Below are 23,368 nucleotides of genomic sequence, written 5' to 3' on the forward strand. Positions count from 1 at the left end.
TTTTTCTGATTACTTTTCTTTCTCTTTTTTGGATTTCTTGAATGTCCTTTTTTCTGTTTAAAATTAGCGTTTCAGCCCCATAAAGGCACTCTGGTTTTATGACCGTGTTGTAATGTCTCAATTTAGAGTACCTCGAGAGACATTTTTTGTTGTAGATGTCTTTTGTAAGTCTAAAAGCTGTCTCCATCTTTTGACAACGAATTTCATTTCCAATTTTTTCTAGACCAGTCTCTGAGATTGTTTCACCTAAATATTTGAATTGCGAAACTCTTTTGATTTTTCCATACTTAGTTTCCAAAAGTTTGGGTGCCAGTTTGTTGCTAGTCATATACTGTGTTTTTTCAAATGAGATTTGGAGACCTACTCTTTCTGCTGTTTCTTTAAGAATTTCTATTTGTTTCTGAGCAATTTGGATGTCCTGCGTTAGAATAACCAAGTCGTCTGCAAAGGCCAAACAGTCTATTCGAATATTTGTTCGTCCTAATTTCACTGGTTGGTCAATTTTGAACTCCAATTTTCGTTCGCGCCACTCTTGTATTACTTTTTCTAGAACGCAGTTAAATAGCAACGGAGAGAGTCCATCACCTTGCCTCACGCCTGTTTTTATTTCAAAGGATTCTGAAATTTCTCCTCTGAACTTTACTTTTGATTTTGTACCAGTTAGCGTGTCTCTGATAATTGCCGTGGTTTTAGGATCCAGGCCTTGTTCTTTCACAATTTGGAAAAGAGATTCACGATCCACTGAGTCATAAGCCTTTCTAAAATCTACAAAGGTATAAACTAGTTTTTTATTGTAAATTTTTTGATGTCTGAGAATTAGTTTGAGGACTAAAATCTGTTCTGGGCAAGATCTATTTGGCCTGAAACCTGCTTGATATTCGCCAATTTTCCATTCAAGTTGTTGTTGTGCTCGATTCAGAAGACATTGAGAGAGGATTTTGTATGTGACTGGAAGAAGAGAAATTCCTCTGTAATTATTAACATCAGTTTTGTCTCCCTTCTTATGAAGTGGGTGAATCAAGGCGGTTTTCCATTCATCAGGAATTTTTTCAGTTTGCCAAATGTTTTGCATGATTGAAGTAATTTCTTTAACGGTTTTTGGACCAGCTGCCTTTAAAAGTTCTGCAACAATTCCATCTTCACCAGATGCTTTGTTGTTTTTCAACCTATGAATTTCTTTAATGATTTCCTCTTCATTTGGTGCAAGTGAAACTGGATTGCATTGTTGGGGAATTTTTGGTGGAAATCTTTCTGTGGGCTCGGGGCAATTTAGAAGATTCTTAAAATATTTAGAAAGTTCTTTGCAATTTTCTTGGTTGTTAAGAGCCAACTGTCCATTTTCCTTCTTGAAGCAAAGATTCTGGGGTTGGTACCCCTTTATTTTGGTTTTAAAAGTTTTATAAAAATTTCTGGTATTGTATTTCTGAAAATCTTCTTCAATTTCTAAGAGTTGACTATTCTCATATTGTCTTTTTGTTTGTCTAATTAGTTTTGAAGTGTCTTTTCTAGTTGTCAGGAATGTATCATATGTGTCTTCTGTCTTGTTGCTATTCCATGCTTTAAATGTCTCTTGTCTGGCTTTGATTGCATGATCACAGTTTTCATTCCACCAAGCATGTTTCTTGTGTTTTCGTAAAGGAATTTGATCTTGAGCTGTTTTGATAATCTTGTGTTTGAGTTGTTCCCAATTTTGTGCACTTGTTTTGTCAAATTCGTCTGCTAATAATGATGGTTGGATTTTACTGGTGTCAAATTTGGGGATTAATGGTGTCCTTTTGTTGAAATTTTGGGGTTTTAGCTTTAGTTTCACACGGGTTAAGTAATGGTCTGAGTCAATATTGGCGCCTTTACGAACTTGAACATTTAAAATTTCTTTGTGACATGGATACGAGATTGCAATATGGTCAATTTGGAATTCACCTATGTCCTTGTTAGGTGATCGCCATGTCTTTTTGTTTTGAAGGTTTTTTTCTTAAAATGACTTGACATAATTTTGAGATTGAAATTTCTGCAAAATTCTACCAGCCTCTTTCCATTTTGATTGGTCCATTTATGTGCAGGGAATTCACCGACCGTTTTTCTAAATTTTCTCTCTTTCCCTAACTGTGCATTAAAATCACCCATTAAAATCTTTACATAATTTTGAGGAATTTTGGAGACTGTATTCTCTAACACTTCCCATGACTTATTTACTTTTTCTGGATTTGTTTTATTCTCCTGGTTGATAGGCATGTGTGCGTTAATTAAACAGTACATTTTATTTGCACATTTCATGGAAATTGTCATTAGTCTGTTGTTTACTGGATTTACTTCGATTACGGAGCCAAGAATGTCTTGCGAAATTGCGAATGCAACACCCAGATGCGGAGTGTTTTTAAGAATTCTTTTGTCTGTTTTACTTTTAAACAATCGTTAGTTTCCAAAATCCATGGTATTCTCATCAGGCAACCTTGTTTCTTGCAGGGCTAAAATTTTGATATTTTGTTCTTTTAGTGTGTCTCCTAATTTATAGAGTTTTCCTGGTGTCAAGAGAGAGTTAATATTGATAGTTCCAAAAAATGTTTCGACCTTGGGCATGAGTCGGTCAAAAGACTTCGATTTCCTCTGGTTTGGGATATAGCGTTTCAGCCTAGTCTCCCCAGAATCCGATAGACTAGTTGCGCCACTGATGGCGGAGGATTTGTTACCACCTGGGGTAATTTTGTAATTACTAAAACGCTCCATAATAGTACTTAGAATCAAAGGGTTGAGCTCAGAAAAGCTCAGTGGTTAAGACTGGAGTGGTTAGTTCCAGAATTTGTATTACGGCCGCACCTCTGGTGAACAGACGCCGACCACAGTGCCGCTTGTTAAAAGTCAGACGCAAGGTGGATTTATTGTATTATGTGCCTCTTCCGCTAGTTCCACTGTACCGAGATTCGTTCTCTCCGCCTTCACTACCGTTGAGGTCTTCGCTGTAACCCTAGCAAAGGGGCCCTGACAGAGTACTATCACCCGGGCCAGGTGAACTTTGGTTTTTTAAACGAGGTTGTTACTCCTCCCCCTCCTCCTTCCTCATCACTTGCATAATGAGGCCCCGGGCTTGGGACCGGTACAGCGGAGTTATGTTTATTATAATTTGTTTTATTTATTTTATTTGAATTATTGTCTATAAGTAATAAATTTTACATAAATAAAGAAAATATTTTTTTTTTAATTCTGTGAAAATATGTAAGACACTTATAACTGTAAAAATGTAGTATTGATAATGTCTTAACGGCCTTTAAAATGAAATACCTAAAAATTAACTTTCAATTGTCAGTAACAAAATCAATGACAAAATAATTAATAATTATTTATTGATTACTTGGTTATATATTGTTAAAATTGAGTGGATTAATAATTGGTTTGAAGTTTATATATATTTAAAGTATATAAATTATGTTTAATATATATATATATAAAAAACAAAGATGGTGACTTACCGAACGAAAGCGCTGGCAGGTCGATAGACACACAAACAAACACAAACATACACACAAAATTCAAGCTTTTGCAACAAACTGTTGCCTCATCAGGAAAGAGGGAAGGAGAGGGGAAGACGAAAGGAAGTGGGTTTTAAGGGAGAGGGTAAGGAGTCATTCCAATCCCGGGAGCGGAAAGACTTGCCTGAGGGGGAAAAAAGGACAGGTATACACTCGCACACACGCACATATCCATCCACACATACAGACACAAGCAGACATATTTAAAGACCAATATATATAGTGAATAAATAATAAAATAAAAAGTAATAACTAATAAAAAAAACCTTCATTATGGTGTTATAAATATCACTAAATTTTAATGCAATGTATTTTTAAATGAATTATCATTGATCATAATATAATTTTGTATGAAACAAAATTATTTATTATTACATAATAATAATAATAATAATAATAATAATAATAATAATAATAATAATAATACATGAATATATCATTATTTCTAATGATAATTGATATAAAAAAACACATGGAAAAAATGACATTAAATAAAATACGTAATCTTTTTTGACTCATTATAATATTTGATAAATAAAATTCACTAAAACATCCGATAACAAGCCACAATTAAACAAAGCATCTACTGCAACAACCGTTTGTAGGTTATAATATGATTGGGTGGTCTAGCGTCGCTTCATAAAAATTATACATCAGAGGGCACTGTAATACGTTGAAAAATTGCAACCCTTGCACTTATGGAAGTTACATTAAGTCTCCTGGGTTATATGTTACTGCACAACTATGCATGGATTAGATGAATTCTTTCTCTTTTTAATTTCAATCGTTCCTTTTCACTATCTCATATTGAGGGGCTCTATTTCCCGAACGTTATTATATTGAGGGGTTCGGCTGTACTTTCAAATAACTTATCAGACAGAATGGCTGCTTATGTAAGAAGCACAAAATCAAGACAAAGTCCTCCAGATATATGAAGTGCACAGAGACAAAAAACATAATGCACACAGCCTGTGTTGCATGTGTGTGTTGCTGCTGGACTGAATTTTTCATTGTTGTTTCATGTATTGTTGATTAGCTATTTGAAGCAATTAATTATTACAGCATTATTGAAAAAGTATAAGATCTAACAAGAGAGGACAAATACCCTTCTGATCTTTTGAAAAGTATGTCAGTAGAAATTATTTGAAACAAAAATTCTGATAGTGAAACTTGTGATTCGGCACAAGACACAAGAGGTTTGTGCTCACTGAGGTTGAAATGCTGGTGAAAGAAGCCACTGCAAATGTTACACTACAGGAATGATCTTGAATTGTCGGCCCTCCCAAGAAGGTAATTGAGGAGACATTGGTTCATGGAGGACCATGATGAGTTTTAAGGAATACATAACTTCTCTTGTTGCCATGTTGAAAGCAGCGTCTTTGTCAAGTATAGAAATATTTGTCTCAGTAACATTCTAATGCAGTCAAAATTGTGACAGAATGCCGATATAGTGTATTATGACTAACAACTTGGTGCAAGACAGGTCGACAGTTTATGAAACGGCTCATTTTCAGTATAAAAGTAAACTTATAACTTCTTCACTTATATTGTTACAAAACCTACAGCAGTTCTCATTTCACCAGCTTTTGATGGCCATCAACAATTACATTATTTTATTGGAAAAATCTGTAGTCGCTTGATTATCGTGGCAGATGCGGAAGTTTTGCATATTAATCGTATGGCAAAACACTCTCATCTCTGTCTGCTGTCCCTTGCCAAAATCTTGTTTCTATATCTACCATTTATGAGATACGAGGAATTTATGAATATTTCATTCTAGTTTTTTCGCTGATGGGCAAGTTTGACAGAGCGCTTTACATACATTCCATTTTCTCAAGTTTGGGAACAGGCTGTGATATCCTTCCAAGCTTAAAGAATAATTCAATATATTATCTACATCTAATATACAGCAACATGTAACCTAACACACAACAAACATGAATTCATAGCGATACTTATTTTTCTTGCAGTAGTTTACCTACTATTGAAATACCACAACTACTATGACCATTGTCGAAATGATAGACACGTCATCATGAAGCTGATGAATTAAACTGTAAGATGTGTGACAATGAGAGTTTATTACCAAATAGTATCTGTAAAATCGTTTGAGATAGATCTCAGACCGTCCAGCTTGCACAGCTTTCTGTTAACGCAGTCAAGTGAGCCTGCCAGGTCCTGCAATGAATAGATCTGGTATTATCATGAACTACTCACACTCTCAACAGTATGCTTCTCTCCACTTGCACCATACTGAATTGTGAAAATCTGCAACTTATTTTAAACGTACTATAGTGGATATTTCTTTGAATGGTAGTAGGCCACCAAATCCCAGAATTTTCAACAAACCATGGCTATATTTGTGCTAATAAATAATTACATCTCAACATTGCAATTTTTATGCCAGTTATTGTGCTTCAGTTCGGCAGAACCAAAATAAATTTTTTCTACTCAATGTGCCGGTTCATTGGTTGTGTCCTTGGTCTTTTATTTTGTTTCTTACTGACAACACTGGAGTGTTCACTTACGGGGGCTATTCCTTTCATTTAGCAATATTTTTGAGCAAAATTTAATAAGTGAAACACCCTTCGCTTGTAACACTTCTTATTTTGCAATGAGATATATATATTGTCATGAACTGCTTGAAAACAATCTACTTTTCAATGCTTTTTTAAATAGGTAGATATTTCAGTCACAATAGTATTCATATTGTCTGAAAAGTTTATTTTAAAAATCCATTGCAGGTAATGGTATTGATTGGACAGCACTGCATAAAGATACTTCCAGTGTCATCAACTTTAGCTTAAAAATAAGTGAATTATATCCCATAGACAATTTTTGATCCCTTTCCAATGATTTAAAATGGTTGATAGCGAGAAAAGTTAACTTTAAAAAGAAACTGTGAATATTTATTCTTAAATTCCTCTTATTCCTGAAGCACAATTTCATATAGAAACTTGTTGAATGCGTAATGTAAAAGAACAACCTACTTATTGCTATGCTTCACTATTTTGTGTACTCATTTTTAAATGTTTAACCACGTGAAGTGCTGTGTAACAGTGAATCATGTTCAAAATATCCTGATCACGTGACACTTGTGCTTGGCCTTGAAGACAACACAATGCAGTGTTGTGATTCAGAGGGAAACCATTTTTTACAGTGCTTGTAGCAAATGAACATAAATGTAAGCATTTGTAATTTGTATTAATCTTTCCCAAGGAAGATTTGAGAAAATTAAGAGTGGAAAGGCTACAGACATTCTGTACCTCAAATAGCTCCAGTATGACTGCCTTGAATACTCAGTTATCCAAAGTGGTGTGGTTTTGTGTGTGTGTGTGTGTGTGTGTGTGTGTGTGTGTGTGTGTGTGTGTGTAAGATATATTGATAGGTGATATAAACATTAATAGTTGATCATTGGTGCACTGTTGTTTCAGATTGAGGTTATTGACTGGCAAGGAGAAGACATATCGCCAAAAAAGGATGGCAGTATAACGCGATACCAAATTATTCAAGGTGAAGGCTATAGTAGTCCAAATGATGGGGCAACAGTTGAAGGTAATTACTCATAAAGGATGGTTCTTCAGCAACTGCTGGCATTTTTTGTTTGCTGACAGTATTGTGATATAGTTTCATTAACTTATTTTCTCAACAGTTAATTTGGTCGGTAAACACAACGGGAATATTTTCGAAGAAAGAAGCGTTACTTTTCCACTTGGTGAAGGAAGTGAATATGGAATCTGTGAAGGTATAGAAAAAGCCCTGGAAAAATTTAAAAAGGGAGAAAAGTCAAGAATCATCATAAAACCAAAATATGCATTTAAAAAGGAAGGCAAGCCTGACTTAAACATACCAGGAAATGCTGAAATTGAGTATGAAGTGGAACTAAAAAATTTTGAAAAGGTAACATAATTTAACTTAATTACTTGCTGTGTGATAAATACGATTTGCTTGGAAACTGACAAATGGGCCTTCAACACAAAGATCTCAAGAAGATAGTGGGGTTTCATTTTATGTTAATTTATTTACGTTGTTTCTATCATGCATGTCATTAATTGAGCAATTAATTAGTTCATCATCAATACTTTTATAATATCCATGTAATTTTATGAAAGTAAATGTATAGTTTGAAAATGCAGTTGTAGAAGTGGTACAAATGTTTTTGATAAAAGTGGCTTTATATTTTTACTTGCACTCCTTTTTCAAAATGAGAGGAAGAGAGAAGTTCTCTAAATGTAACAAAAAAGTTTGGAAAACAGTGAGAAGAGACCATTACGCGAGGAGGATAATATTATGCAGAAACGTTATGTAGTAGTGAGAAGCTAAATGTAGTGGTTGACATCTCCAACACTTCAACTTTTCCCATGTAGTTTTACAGAGTAATATACATGTTGGTTGTTATTTAGATGGCCATGTGGCAGGTTGACTGTTTCTTGTTTACGTACCAACATATTGATATTGTTTGCATACCAACATATTGACAGGTGTGTGTTGTTTGTTTACAAAAACATGATTTTTGTGTGAAAAATACATAGCTATGTCTTACAAAGATACACGTGTGTGAAGTGATACAGGGCTATTGCTATAAAAATGCTAAATGGAAAAAGTTTGGCTATAAAGAGGCTATGCACAAACCGTTCAACAACTAGCATAGTCTTATAGAAAGACGTCTTGTAAAAAAAGAAATTCTGGTCATATGTAAAGCCTGTCATTGGCACCAAAGTTAATGCCCAGACGCTAATGAATGACACAAGAGTTGAAATTGAGGGCAGCAAATGAAAAGCAGAAATGCTGAACTATGCTTCCAAATACTGTTTTGAAATGTTCCTTTGTAAAGGAAATTGCAGTGGCACCATGCAGGTATAATTCATGCCACTGCAAAAAAAAATAATTGTAGGCATAATATGTACCACATCTGGCATGGGGGTTACCTTCATAGTCTCGGATGTTATTGAATTTACTGTATGTTAAAATTCAGGAATAAGTAAGAAACAAGCGTCTTTTTGTTTTCTCCAAAAAATTCCTGCCCCGAGATACAGGCCTCAAAAGGTGACACTGCCAACACCATTTTGAAGGTGCGAATTTCGGAAAAAATTTTAAAATGCTGTATCTCTGTAAGAGTTCTAGTTATTTTGTTAAGAGTTTTTTTTTATTTGAAAGATAATTGCTTTATGATTCAATGGTATCCTCCATTTGGACATACCTCTCAAAGTTCTTTTACTGTCGCCTTTTGATTTTTTATAATTTGCAGATTTTTATATATTTATTTCATAAATGCCAATCCAGATAAGTTAGATTTTTTCTGTTGATTAGTACAATGTAGTACTACATTCTCTGTAAAGGAGAGCTTCCACTTTTAAGTTGGGCAGGTTTTACTTTTAAAAATCATTTTTTTTAACATTCAGGGGTAGTGTATGTCTTACTGAAGTAGCTTCTTACTAATTTCATTGTTACAGCGTTTATTTCCATTTTCTTTGTTGCAGTTATTTCTTATCAATTTCTGTGTTGCAATTACTTCTTATAACTTTCTTTGTTGCAGTTACTCCTTACACTTTATTGTAGTTTCTTGTCAGTTTCTTTGTCATGGTTGTTCATTGAAGTTTTCTGTATTGTAGTTGTTCAGTATTAATTTGTTTGCTGAAGAAGCTTCTAAGAAATATGAGACCATCCAGTGAGATCTGTGTTTTTGTGAGGAATTTGCCAGTTGACACAGTTACAGTCTGTCTGAAATGTCTGCTGACTGGGGCCACAGGAGATTGAAGTATGCTGACTACTTGCACATCCATAGAAGAATATTAGAGAAAGAAAGTTGCTACTCACCATATAGCAGAGATGCTGAGTCGCTTTAGGCACAGCAAAAAGAGTCTCACAATTATAGTTTTTGGCCATTAAGGCCTTTATCAGCAACACACACACACACACACACACACACACACACACACACACACACACACACGTGTGCTGCCCGCGCGCGTGCAAATGCAAATGCAACTTGCACACATGTCTGGAGTCTCAGATGATTGAAACCACACTGCGAGCAGCAGCACCAGTGCATGATGGGAGTGGCGACTGGGTAGGGTAAGGAGAATTCTGGGGCAGGGAGGGGGAGGGATAGTATGATGGGGGTGGCGGACAGTGAAGTGCTGCAGTTTAGACGGAGGGCAGGAGAGAAGGTGGGGAGGGGAGGTAAGTGCAGAAATCAGAGACATAAAAAGAAATTAAAAGACTGGGTGTGGCGGTGCAATGATGGCTGTGTAGTGCTGGAGTGGGAACAGGGAGGGGGCTGGATGTGTGAAGGCAGTGACTAACGAAGGTTGAGGCCAGGAGGGTTACGGGAACGTAGGATGAATTTCAATTCAGAAAAGCTGGTGTTGGTGGGAAGGATCCATATGGCACAGGCTGTGAAGCAGTCATTGAGATAAGGGATATCATGTTTGGCAGCATGTTCAGCAACAGGGTGGTCCACTTGTTTTTTTCCACAGTTTGTCGGTGGCCATTCATACTGACAGACAGCTTGTTGGTTTTCATGCCTACATAAAATGCATCACAGTGGTTGCAGCTTAGCTTGTAAATCACATAACTGGTTTCACAGGTAGCCCTGCCTTTGGTGAGATAGGTGATGTTAGTGACCAGACTGGAGTAGATTGTGGTATGAGGATGTATGGGACAGGTCTTGCATCTAGCTCTCATTACAGGGGTATGACCATGAGGTAAGGGATTGGGACTAGGGGTTGTGTAGTATATTGTGTAGGTTTTGTGGACGGTGGAATACCACGGTAGGAGGAGTGGGAAACGTAGTGCGCAGGAAATTTCTCATTTCAGGGCATGATGAGAGGTAATTGAAACCCTGGCGAAGAGTGTAATTCAGCTGCTCCAGTCCTAGATGGTACTGAGTTACTAGGGGAACGCTCCTCTGTGACCAGATTGCGGGACTTAGGGAGGTGGTGGGAGACAGGAAAGATAAGGCATGGGAGATTTGTTTTTGTACATTGTTGGGAGGATAATTACAGTCATTGAAGGCTTCAGTGAGACCCTCAGTTTATTTTGAGAGGGACTGCTCGTCATTGCAGGTGCGATGATCACGGGGTGGCTAGGCTGTACAGAAGGAACTCCTTGGTATGGAATAGATGGCAGCTGTCAAAATGGAGGTATTGCTGGTGGTTAGTAGGTTTGATATGGACAGAGGTACTGATGTCGCCATCTCTGAGGTGGAGGTCAACACCTAGGAAGGTGGCTTGTCGGGTTGAGTAGGACCAGGTGAAGCAAATGGGGGAGAAGTTGTTGAGGTTCTGGAGGAATGTGAAAATGGTGTTCTCACCTTCAATCCAGATAGCAAAGATTTCATCAGTGAATCTGAACCAGGTGAGGGGTTTAGGATTCTAGGTTTTTAGGAATGATTCCTCTAGATGGCCCATGAATAGGTTGGCACAGGATGGTGCCATGTGGTTGCCCATAGCCATACCCTGGACTTGTTTGTAGGTAATACTTTAAAAGGAGAAGTAATTGTGGGTGAGGATATAGTTGATCATGGCGACTAGGAAGGAGGTTGTTGGTTTGGAATCCATAGGGCGTCTGGAAAGGTAGTGTTCGATAGCAGTAGGGTCGACAATGACCATGGACTTCTTTGCACCTGATATCCAGCACGGTAGCCAGTCCGTTGTCTTGGGGCCGCCATGTACCCTGTTGTCAGGGTTGTAGCCCCCTGACCACATAGGGATCGCTCTGCTGATGCCTGCACCGTTAACTACTCACGTATGCCAAGGGGTAGATGCCCATCCCCCTGGGGCATCGGGATTCCAGACAATGGCCATCCTACCAGGTAGCCTTTTCTGCAGCTGGGTGGTGCCTGTGTGGAGGGCCCCTGGTGGGTGTGGGTGACATCAGGGCAGATGACACACGATGAAGTGTAGTCCATCATCTCTTGCTGGTGGTGAAACACCAACAGTCTCTAAGCATTCACGAGCTCAATTCTGTGCACATAAGTACGATCTCAAACCTTTCCCTTCCCTGGCCACACCATGGGAGGATTGGCAGGCTAAGGATGGCAGCGGATCTTATTCGCCCCGCTACCTTGTATGTTCAAGGGCTGATGGGGAATCTTTCACGACAATGAAGCCTCACTTCTTTGTTGAGCATTTAGAGGACAAGTTCGGGGAGGTGGGAGGCTTGTCCAAAATGAGATCTAGTTCAGTCTTGATCAAAACAGCATCCTCTGCCCAGTCACAGGTGTTACTCGCTTGTGACAAGATGGGGGATGTTTCTGTAACCATCATGCCCCATAAGAGCTTAAATATGGTCCAGGGTATCATATTTCACAGGGACCTTCTTTTGCAGTCTGATGATGAGTTGCACGCCAATTTAGAGTGGCAGTGTGTAAATTTCGTTCGGCATGTCCACCATGGTCCTAAGGATAATCAGGTTACCACCGGTGACTTCATCTTGGCTTTCGAGGGTGATACATTGCCCGAGAAGGTCAAGGTGATGGTCTACCGCTGTGATGTGAAGCCCTATATCCCTCCCCCAATGCAGTGCTTTAAGTGCTGGAATTTCGGCCATTCGCCTTCCAGTACTTCCTGTACTTCCAGCATCACATGTCGAGATTGCGGATGCCCATCACATCCCATTACTCCATGTACCCCGCATCCCATCTGTGTCACGTGCGGAGAGCACTATATGCCTTGCTCACCAGACTGCAGTATTCTCCAGAAAGAGGAAAATCTTGGTGTACAAGACCCTGGACCGACTGACCTACACTGAGGCTAAGAGAAAATTTGAGCGCCTGCATCCTGTATGTATGACTGTGTGACATCGTCTTATGTCGCCGCTACAACAGTTCTGGCACAATCAGTTCCAACAACCCCAGTCACCTCTCAGAGCTGGAAGACTACACTTGACACTTTGATGGTGGGGGGCATTTCCCTCCCTGTTGCTCCTGCACCCTGGCTTCAGGAGCAACGCAACCCCCCCAACCATGGGGGACGTCCGTCCCCACATCTAAGCCGGAGAAGTGTAAGTCTTCTTCGGCTTCTCTTGCTAGAAAGGGGTCCCTTGGGTCACTCCCTTCCCAGGTTTCTGCTAGTGGGAAAGATGACATCTGCCAGTGGCTGAAGAGACCGAAAGCAGCTGGTCATAGGCCTCCACACTCATCCTCAGTCCCGGAGACTGAGCCAGTGAAGTCCTCCCAGCTAGGGGAACCCAAGGAGCAGTGAGAGAAATTCAAAAAGAAAACCCCGAAGACCAAGAAAATTGTGGTGGCGCCCACACCATCGCTACCCACAAGCTCTATGTCTGAGGATGGGGTGGAGATTGTGGCATCTGCTGAGGACCTAGATTTTGCCCGACCCTCAGACATAATGGACATAGACTGCTCAGGCAATAAGTCGGTGGCAGCATGTGACTCTGAGGCATAAACTACCTCATTGTATGTTCCATACCTTCCCAGTGTCACAATGATGTCATCCACCTGTGGAATTACGGCGGTTTTTTCCACCGTCTGTCTGAGCTACGGCAACTGTTAAGCTTTACTCATGCTATCTGCATTGCCCTCCAAGAAACCTGGTTCCTGGCAATGCGGATCCCTGTCCTCTGCAGCTATAAGTGATATTACAGGAACCGTAGCGACTATAATGAGTGTCAGGTGGAAGTTTGCGTTTATGTCCTAAATTCAGTGTGTGATGACACTGTGTGTCCCTTCAAACCCCTCTTGAACCTGTGACTGTCAGAATAAGGACGACACAGGAAATAACTGTCTGCAATGTATATCTTCCTCCAGATGGTGCCGTAACCCTGAATGTATTAGCTGCACTGATTGATCAACTTCCTAAACCTTTCCTACTTTTGGGAAATTTTAACACCCATAACCCCTTGTGGGGTGGCACTGTGCTTACTGGCCGAGGCAGAGATGTCGAAACTTTACTGTCTCAGTTCGACCTCTGCCTCTTAAATACTGGGGCCGCCACACATTTCAGTGTGGCTCATGGTAGTTACTGGGCCATTGATTTATCAATTTGCAGCCAACGAATTCTCCCATCTATCCTGTGGAGAGCACTTGATGATCAGTGGGGTAGTGACCTCTTTCCCATCTTCCTATTACTGCCCCAGCTTCAGGCCCACGGACACCTACCCATATGGGCTTTAAACAAGGCGGACTGGGGAACTTTCACCTCTGATGTTACTGTTGAATCTCCCCCACACAGTAACATCGATGTGATGGTTGAGCCGGTGACTACAACAATTGTTTCTGTGGAAGAAAACGCGATCCCTCACACTTAAGGGTGCCCAAGGCGTAAGGCAGTCCCTTGGTGGTCGCCGGAAGACGCTGAAGCAGTTAAGGAACGTTCGCGAGCTCTACAACGGCATAGGCGGCACCCTTCCCCGGAGCACCTCACAGCCTTTAAATGGCTCCGTGCCCGAATCCGCAAACTTATCAAGCGACAGGAGCAGGAGTGTTGGGAAAGATATTTCTCAAACATTGGGTGCCATAAGTCACCTTCCCAAGTCTGGCAAAGGTCATATGTCTTTTTGGGTACCAGGCCCAAACAGGTGTTCCTGGTGTTACCATAAATGGCGTGTTATCTACCGACGCAAATGCAATTGCCAAGCACTTTGCTCGAGCCTCTGCATCGAAGAATTAGCCCAGCTTTTAGCACTCTCAAACGGTGGCCGGAAGGGAACGTCCTCTAATTCACTACACGCCACAGTGAATCCTATAATGCCCCATTTACAGAGAGGGAGCTCCTCAGTGCCCTTGCACATTGCCCTGACACAGCTCCTGGGCCTGATCAGATCCATTGAGTGTGTCTCTATTTTTAATGGCCATTAATGGTCTAGAAGCAGCTGTCGGGCCGCCCGTCTCACTCTGGCCATAAATGGTCTAGCAGCAGCTGTAGGGCCGCCCGTCTCACCTTCTCTGTATGTAGACGACTTCTGCATTTCGTACTGCTGCTCCAGTACTGGTGTTGCTGAGCTTTGCCTACAGGGAGCCATCCACAAGGCGCACTTATGGTCTGTAGCCCAAGGCTCCCAGTTTTCAGCCGCAAAGTCATGTGTGATGCTCTTCTGTCGGCGTCGTGCCATTCATCTGGTCCCAGAACTTCACCTTCATGACTATCCACTCACTGTAGTGGAGACATATTGATTTTTAGGACTGGTTTTTGACACTTGATTGACTTGGCTTCCTCATCTTCGTCATCTTAATCAGAAGTGCTGGCACCGCTCTACGCTGCTGCGGCTCTACAGAGCCTTTGTCCAATCCCAAATTGACTGTGGGAGTGTGGTTTATAGTTCGGCAGCACCCTCAGCGTTGCATTTGCTCGACCCTGAGCACCACTGCGGGGTTCGACTAGCGACAGGAGCTTTTTAGGACGAGTCCGGTGACCAGCGTACTGTTGGAGGCTAGGGTCCCTCCATTGCAAATTAGACATGCACAATTGCTTGCCAGTTAAATCGCACACATTCGTAGTTCTCTTGAGCATCTGAATTACCATCTCCTTTTCCCACCCACGGCAGTCCATGTCCCCGCATTGGCGCTCCAGGTCGGGGCTAACGATTCCGGTTCGGGTGCAGTTCCTTCTCTCCGAACTGGAGTCCTTCCTTTTACCACCTCTACTTGCAGTCCTATCATGTATGCCTCCATGGTGTATGCCTCGGCCGAAGCTTCGTCTGGACCTTTCATGTGGCCCTAAGGACTCCGTTAACCCTGCGGCTCTCCGCTGTCACTCCCTCTCGATTCTTGACGTGTTCCGGGGCTCTGAAGTGGTTTACACCGACGGCTCGATGGCTTAGGCTGCGTTCACACTGCCGGCCGGGCCGAGCCGAGCCTGGCCGGGCCGCCGCCCAGTCCGACATCAAACACATGGTTTTGAATTGCGGTGTTCACACTGGCGGCCAGGCCGCGCCGACACAGCGTGAGCCTCCCGGAGCCGAGCCGGCGACATCCCGATTGTTTAATATTGCCGGCGCGAGCCGACCGCAGGCGCGAGCCTGTGGAGCAGCACTACAGCTTCTGCAGTACACGCATCACAGTCTCCCTTCTGTGAGACTGCACACGTCTTTTATTTTAAGATGTTACCTCACATTTCACAATCAGTGAGGAAAAATTAAGTTATTATAATGATACATGCGAAATTACTTTTATTTAATCTACCGTATTTACATGCATTTACAGCAATAGCTTGCCAGCGATCGCGGCATTGCCGCCACTGAATAGTTCGCATTTACTTGTAAACGGACACTGATATGAGTGTCACTGAGGGACGGAAATGTGTCCCTACCAGATGACAATGCATTGTAAAGTCATGCTGTGGCACGTTACTATAAGCTGTTGTTTGTGACATCTTTTTGCGATGTTCTTACTTTAATAAATGCAGAATAACATATACATGACATTAACTTGTGTCCATCAATTTGGTATCAGAAATTCGGCTAGTATGACAGTAATGATGCAGTTTCCAGATTATGGAACGAAGTAACCAAGGAGTGTGTTTCAGATAGTACACACAAATATAAATTATTTTCCTTTATAATTTTATTTGTTTTATTTACAATGAAATAAGATACACAAAAATACAGTAAATAGCTAAGTACTTTCAATTCCAAAATTTATTTTTGAAAGGTTTTTAATTATTTTAAGTCGCATTTTTAACGAAATATTCAACAAAAGTCTTCCTGACAGTTTTCGAACGTAATGTGGAATTTCTGTTGAATGTGGCACCAGCTGTCTGCATATCAGCATTGTTACAAAACTTTTCAGCTTCAACATTGCATCCTTCTCTGTCAATGACAATATTATGAAGCAGACAAATGCACTTGACTATGTGATCAGCTACGTAAATTGATGTTTCAATTTCCTTCCTCAGTAGTCTCCATTCATTGGTCATTATACCAAATGCACATTCAACAACTTTTCTTGCTCTGGAATGCATATCATTGTATAGAATCTTCTAGTTGTCCAAATTTCTGCGAGGAAAAGGTCTCATCAAATTCTCTAATAAGGGGTAAGCTGCATCTCCCAAAATGACGTACGGCAGTTCCTGACACATTCCTTCAAGTCTTGTTGGTGGCGGTAATAACAGCTTCCCATTTGTAAGTTTCTTATATAACATACTTTCTTTAAACACGCCTGCATCAGACTGTTTACCGTAGGCACCAACATCTACAGCTATAAATTTGTAATTTGCATCAGCAACTGCTTGGAGAGTACAATCGAATAATACTGTTTGTAATTGTAAAACATGCTGCCAGAAAGTTTACGACATTGGACACGTATGTGCTTCCCGTCTATAGATCCAACACAGTTTGGAAATCCCATCTCGTATGCATTTCACTCGCAATTTCTTTAAATCGAGAAACAGTTGGCGTTGGTAAATGAATGGGAGCAAGTGACTCCCATATGGCCATACAACGTCTTTCACCACCACTGATATGGTGGACACTCCTATTCGGAATGACGATGCTAGTGCATGGAAGGAGATGCCAGTGGACAGATACCTGAGAAAAAATCGTAAAATGTGTTACTCAAGTGTGGTGTTAGGCGAAGTTTTCACAGTTTTGTTTGCACAGTAGATATTTACTTAGTCCATGACATTTCACAGTTATACAACAATAAATAATTAAAGAGACATTTTCTTGCACCCTTCTATATTCTTTCAATTAAAATAATGAAATCGAAATGCAAAGACCTGAGAGACAGATACAGAGAATAACTTGTGTAACTTGGCAAAATAAGGTCATGTGACCCAGGGAATAGTATATTAAAATGCAAATTCCACTCGGGCTTTGTTCTGTCATATGATTTTCCTAAGTTCCAAGAGCTATGCACAGTCCCTTATCGGTGGAAATAGAACCACTGAGTCAAAGGACATTATCTCAAAACTCTTCGCCTATCAATTTGTCTATCTTACAAGATAATGAAAAGAATTCTGTGAGGTCATCAGTGGCTCCACATGATGAACCATCACCACTGCCAAGCGCTGCATCATGAAGAAAAAAGAAGAAAAAAGTTGGAAAATTCTGAAGGAGTATTTCTGCGATTCTTCGTTGAAGGCACAGCAAGACATTACCCAGAATGACGAAGCTAATTACTTCCTAATGATTCTCAGGAGTCCCATAAACTCTCTTCCCCTCAGATGTAGCGTCTGTGAAATTTAAAATACAAAAGCATGACTACAATTAATTGCAGGTAGTGAATGCTGTACAAAGTTCTACTGCAAACCAAAAAGTGTGTACTAACGAATCTTACCTTATCGTTATACACAATTTTTCTTCTGCTGTTATACTTCTGCGAAAATTTGTGTTCTGTTTCGAAATTTTGTCTTGAATGTTCTGCAGCACATACTGAAATGTATTATGATTCATTCTGTAATATGAATAAAATTTTTCAGGATAGTTTTTAAGTTTTTCATGTAAAGAAAAAAACCCTCCTAAATGTCTGTCGCTATTTATGAGACGAATCTATAACATCGTAGTTCTTCTGTACTTCAAAACTCGACGAGTTACTGCAGAATCAAAACAGTACCAAAAAAAGAGTGAAGACATTGTTCTACACGACAGCACAGACTAGCTAAAGGCGAGCAACTGTTGTCTGCAGCTGCGTTTTCTACTGACTTGCTTGTCAGCTGTCGAAGGGTGGGGATTTTTTAAAATTTATTTATTTGGCCTCCGGCAGCTAACAGCCATTTAGCCAAAGAGTGGGGATTACCTTGACGGCGCAGCGCAGCCCGCCAAGGAAGGAAAAAAACAATGAAGGACAATGAAACGCACATCTGTGTCGATCTACAGTAGTTTCATTAACTCTCCATTATTTTTCCTGTCAAAGTATACAACGAGACTACAGAATTTCGCTTCAGTTTCTGCTGTAAACGTATCACAAATCTCCAGTTCGTTTTTGTGATTAGTTTTATATCAGATTTTACCAGACCCATGTCATTGACACTTCTATCTAGACACTTTATCTAGACAATGAGACCATTAAAATAATACGAGGGACCGACACTAGGTCTGCGCTGATAATTAGTAATTAGTTTTTTTCTGTCCTGCAGTATATGACTACACAAACCAAGCTGTAACCGCGCGAACTTACGGACGCGGCACTGACGCCACTGAATAGCTCGCATTACTTGTGACCAGAGACAGATATCAGTATCATTATCATTTCAAAAACTTTTTGGTACTTTTAGCTACATTTGATTCCCAACAATGTATGGTCTAAAATGGATCTAACAGTAAGCTACCCGCTACATAACTTTTTCACTACAAGATTTGTAAATCAAGTGCACAACGTTGACAAATAGCATCATTTCACAATGACTGTTAAGAAATACGGAAAGATAAATGATTCAATACGAAGCTAAGATGTTACACTACCACGTGTACAAAAATCAGATTTTTTAGCTGCATACTTTCTTCAAAATCGGTTGGGAAGCGTTACGAAACTAAGAAATCACGCGAAACGAAAAGTAGACTTTTTCTTTTTTCACGTCGTAAGTAACGCTTTTAAGGAAAAAATAAGTTCATAAAACGATGTGGCGAAGTCTTATATACCGCTAAGAATTTTTAAAACATGAAAATCGGAGAAGTGGATTTTCCCCATTTCGCCGTCCCGGCTCGGCGCGGCGCGCAATGTGAATGCACTACTCGTCGGCCTGAGCTGGCTAGGCACGAGCCAAGCCAGTACGCGTCATCCCGGCCCGGCCCGGCCGGCAGTGTGAACGCAGCCTTATGGTCACGTAGGCTTTGCATATGTTCATGGAGGACATATTGAACAGCACTCCTTCCCAGATGGCTGTAGTGTTTTCACTGTAGAGCTGGCAGCCATATCTCGTGCTTTTAAGCACATCCGCTCGTGCCCTGGCGCGTCATTTCTGCTGTGTACTGACTCATTGAGTAGCCTACAAGCTGTCGACCAGTGCTACCCTCGCCATCCTCTGGTAGTGTGCATCCAGGAGTCCATCTATGCCTTGGAGCGGTCCCATCGTTCAGTGGTGTTTGTCTGGACCCCTGGACACGTTGGAATCGCAGGCAATGAACTTGCTGAGAGGCTGGTCAAACAGGTGACGCAGAAATCACTTCTGGAGATGGGTATCTCCAAAGCTGACCTGCGCTCTGTCTTACACCGCAGGGTTTTCAGGCTTTGGGAGACGGAATGGCATAACAGTACGCGCAACAAGCCACATATCATTAAGGAGACAGCGAATGTTTGGAAATCTAGTGGAGGAATATATGGAAATCTTCCATGCGGTCCTCTTACAGGGAATCAGTTGTCTTCTGCCAGCTCCACATTGGCCATACATAGTTAACACATGGTCACCTACTCTGTCGCAAGGACCCACCTCTGTGTCACTGTGACTCCCAAATGACAGTTGTCCACCTCTTTCTGGACTGCCCACTTTGAACCGCTCTTCGGCGGACTTTTAACTTTCCCAGCTCCCCACCTTCGATGTTGGGCGACGATGTCTCAGCTGCAGCTTTAGTTTTAAGTTTTATCCATGAGAGTGAGTTTTATACATCTATGTAGGTTTTAGCACATGTCCTTTGTCCTTCTGTGTCCTGCACCCTAGTGCTTTTAGGCTGGAAGTTTTAATGTGGCTGGTTTGTTTTTTTTTTTTTTTTTTTTTTTTTTTTTTTTTTTTTTTTTTTTTTTTTTTCGGGGTCAGCCAGCCATTGTAATCTGCTTTCTTGTTTTACTCACTTCTGTTTCTAGTGTCTCTGTTGTTTTCTGGTCCTCTTTTGTTCCTTTTAGGATTCATTGCCTTTCCTTTGTTCTTGCGGTTTTTCTTTTCTTTCCAATTTGTGTTATATGTTTGATATCCAGAATATAGTGAGATATAAGAACAAACAAAATAACAGACTTTGTTCAGGTTGGGAATAAGTGTTCTCATTTGAAGACTCTGTTTCAAAGTGAAGATCTTTCCAGTGACGACTTTTTGTGTTCTAAATGTTTTGACAGAATAACAACAGTGACAGTATCAGAACAAGGTGAAGCCTCCCATGGTGCAGATGATGCAGATTTTGCATCAATAGATAAAAAATTAAATACCCAGAATCAGTCAACTACAGAGGTAGGTGTTAGCCCTGTTAAGAAACTGTGGTCAGTGAAGTGAGTCATAAGCTCTATGCATCAAGAAAGCCCAGAGAAATTACTAAAGCTATAGATGAATACACTACAGCAAAACTGACCACACTCTTCAAAGTAGACATTCCACCTTCAGAAGAAAATGAACCAAAGCAATCTTGCACCTCTTGCCAGGAATTTTTCACAAATATAAATTCAGCTGTTGGATATTGTGCATTCTTCAGTGAAAAGGTGCAAGTTTCAACTATTATTCGAGAGATATTTTCAAAGAAAACAATTTTGAACCACGTTCTATCAGTATCAAAGTACATGGTAGACAAATCAAGAAGTGTGAGGTCTGTAAAGGAGTCTTTGGAAGACCAGATCTCTATTATGGGCATTCTGTAGAAGCAGCTAAAGTTCAAATAGTGCTGACATTTTATGTGGAAGATAAATGGGACTGTTCTCACCAGAGTGCCAACAAAAGACACTATAACTGTAACAGCTGAAGGTCAAAAAGCTGTGAAAGTGAAGAGGTACATGACTCGCAGTATTAAAGAAACTTGCAATTTATATGAGCAACTATACAACTTCCCATATTGGAAGATAAAAATTTTGTGCACTACGACCTAAATGGATAGTTTCACACCCACCTAGATATGTCTGTTTACGTGTGTACTGCGTGAATTTTGAATTTTGTGTGGTAACTTTGAAGAACTTACTGGAGCATGTGACATGTGACACCTTGGTAGGGCGTGTGATGTAAAGTGAGAGACTTGTTTGTTTCAAGAATGTGGTGACTGCCCTGGAAAGGGAGGACTATCTTTACAGGCACTTGGCCTGGAAGATGTAGCAGGTAACTCCGCAGAAATTACCTGTGCGACATGTGAGGAAAATAAACTAACGAAGAAAATGTTGCCTTTGACAGTTTTATTGATGAACTTGGTAAATGGTCAGTGAAAGCAGTAACACACCAGCATCTGAGGAAATTGCAACAACACATTCTGAAGAACTATGTTTAGTGCTTCACTGTGATTTCGCTGAGAACTGGTCAGCAATTCTCCCACAAGAAGTACAAGGACATCATTAGAGTAATGACCAGGTTTCAATTTTTATAGGAGTGACATATTTTCAGAATAAGACCACAAGTGTTGCAGCTGTAAGTGATGACACAGGACATGACTCGGCACATGCTTTGCTACCAATCTGCAAAATTCTTCAACTGAAAACAGGTGCAGAGAAGATCATCATCATTCTGATGGTGCTCCTAATCATTTTAAAAATCGTTACCAACTTTTTGAATCAAGTAAGTCGCTTATGCCAACTGACTGGGTATACAGTGCTACTAGTCATGGGAAGGATCCTTGTGATGGTGTAGGAGGCCTGCTGAAGCACCAAGCTACAAAACATAATCTTTCAAAACCAAATACAGCTGTGATTCAGAATGCTCAGGATTTTATGAGGGTCGTGAAATCTTACACATCCATGGCCTTCATTCTTTTGTCCAAAGAGGAAATCGAAGAATTTTGTGAGCAGAAAAAAGAATGCTCCACACAAACTACTCCTGTGAAGGGAATTCAGAAGACGCATTTTTGGACTCAAAGTGATAGGCGAACTCTTATTGCACGCACTTTAAGGAGCAAGAAAGAAGAAATTTCGTTCGTTCGGCCAACACCTCAGCAGCACCAGGATAATATTCAGATTCACAACCTGAGAAGGGGTGTGTGTGTGTGTGTGTGTGTGTGTGTGTGTGTGTGTGTGTGTGTGTGTGTGTGTGTGTGTGTGTGACCGGTGAATTTCAGAGATTATAGACACCAGTTATGAGTTCAATGAAATTGTAGTGAACTTCATGCTACCACATGGACCAGCTGCTGGATATAGGTTTCCAGCTGAAGGACAGAAATGCTGCCATCAGTGCTAACTTCCTAGATTGTAAGTGCTCCAGTTGTTATTGGTTCAACAGGAAGGCATCACTCTATATCAAAGGAAGATACTGAAGCAGTGGAACACATTTTTAGTTCATTGTCTGGCTAATTTCAGTACAAAACTGAGGGCACAGAAGTTTGCTTAGATTGAAACCTTTTAAGTCATGGATCTTTCACATACATTTTGGAACTATTTAAAATGCTTGAAAAATGAGTCTCTTGCTCATCTTGCAGAAATAAAACTATGTTAAATAAGGCTAGGTTTTGATTTATGTGATAATGTAATAAAACAGGTTCTATGTATGGAAAAAATTTCAGTTGTTTATAAAACCTGTTCAACATAAAAGTGGAAGCTCTCCTTTTCAGGGATTGTGAAACTATATGGTATTAATCGACAAGGGGAAAAATTCGGAACTTTATGGATTGGCATTTTTGAAAAAGAAATCCATAAATTATAAAAAAGTTCAGAACGCCATAGTAAAAGAACTTTGACGGATAAGTCCAAATGGAGGATTTCTTTGTAATCATAAAGCAATTATCTTTCAAATATAAAAACTAACAAAATATTTAGAACTGTTCTAGAAATACAGAATTTTAAAACTTTTTCCAAGATTCGCATCTTCAAAATGGTATGCACAGTGTTATCTTTGGAGGGCTGTATCTCAGAGCAGAAATTTTTTGGAGAAAACAAAAAAAAAGTGTTCCTTACTTAGTCCTTCATTTTAACATATATTAAATTCAATAACATCAGAGATTATGAAGGTGAGATTTTTTCCTAGCCTGCCTGAATTGATATGGACTATGCCTTTATCGATAATAAACAATGGAAAACCCATAGTGAAATAATAATATAAATTAGGTTTGATTGCTAC

At 40.2% G+C, this 23,368-nt stretch overlaps 1 protein-coding gene across 3 annotated transcripts in view; it reads left to right on the forward strand.

Annotated features, from left to right (window-relative positions):
- The window catches only part of LOC124805237 (peptidyl-prolyl cis-trans isomerase FKBP4-like), a 139,789-nt gene that overhangs the window by 42,710 nt on the left and 73,711 nt on the right, over positions 1–23,368 (forward strand). For all 3 annotated transcript variants that reach the window (XM_047265742.1, XM_047265743.1, XM_047265744.1), the window contains exons 4-5: positions 6,959–7,079; positions 7,177–7,424. In XM_047265742.1, coding sequence (XP_047121698.1) covers positions 6,959–7,079; positions 7,177–7,424 — 369 coding nt within the window. The remainder of the gene's footprint in view (positions 1–6,958; positions 7,080–7,176; positions 7,425–23,368) is intronic.

This window comes from Schistocerca piceifrons, chromosome 7 (assembly GCF_021461385.2).
Source record: "Schistocerca piceifrons isolate TAMUIC-IGC-003096 chromosome 7, iqSchPice1.1, whole genome shotgun sequence".
Lineage (NCBI taxonomy): Eukaryota > Metazoa > Arthropoda > Insecta > Orthoptera > Acrididae > Schistocerca > Schistocerca piceifrons.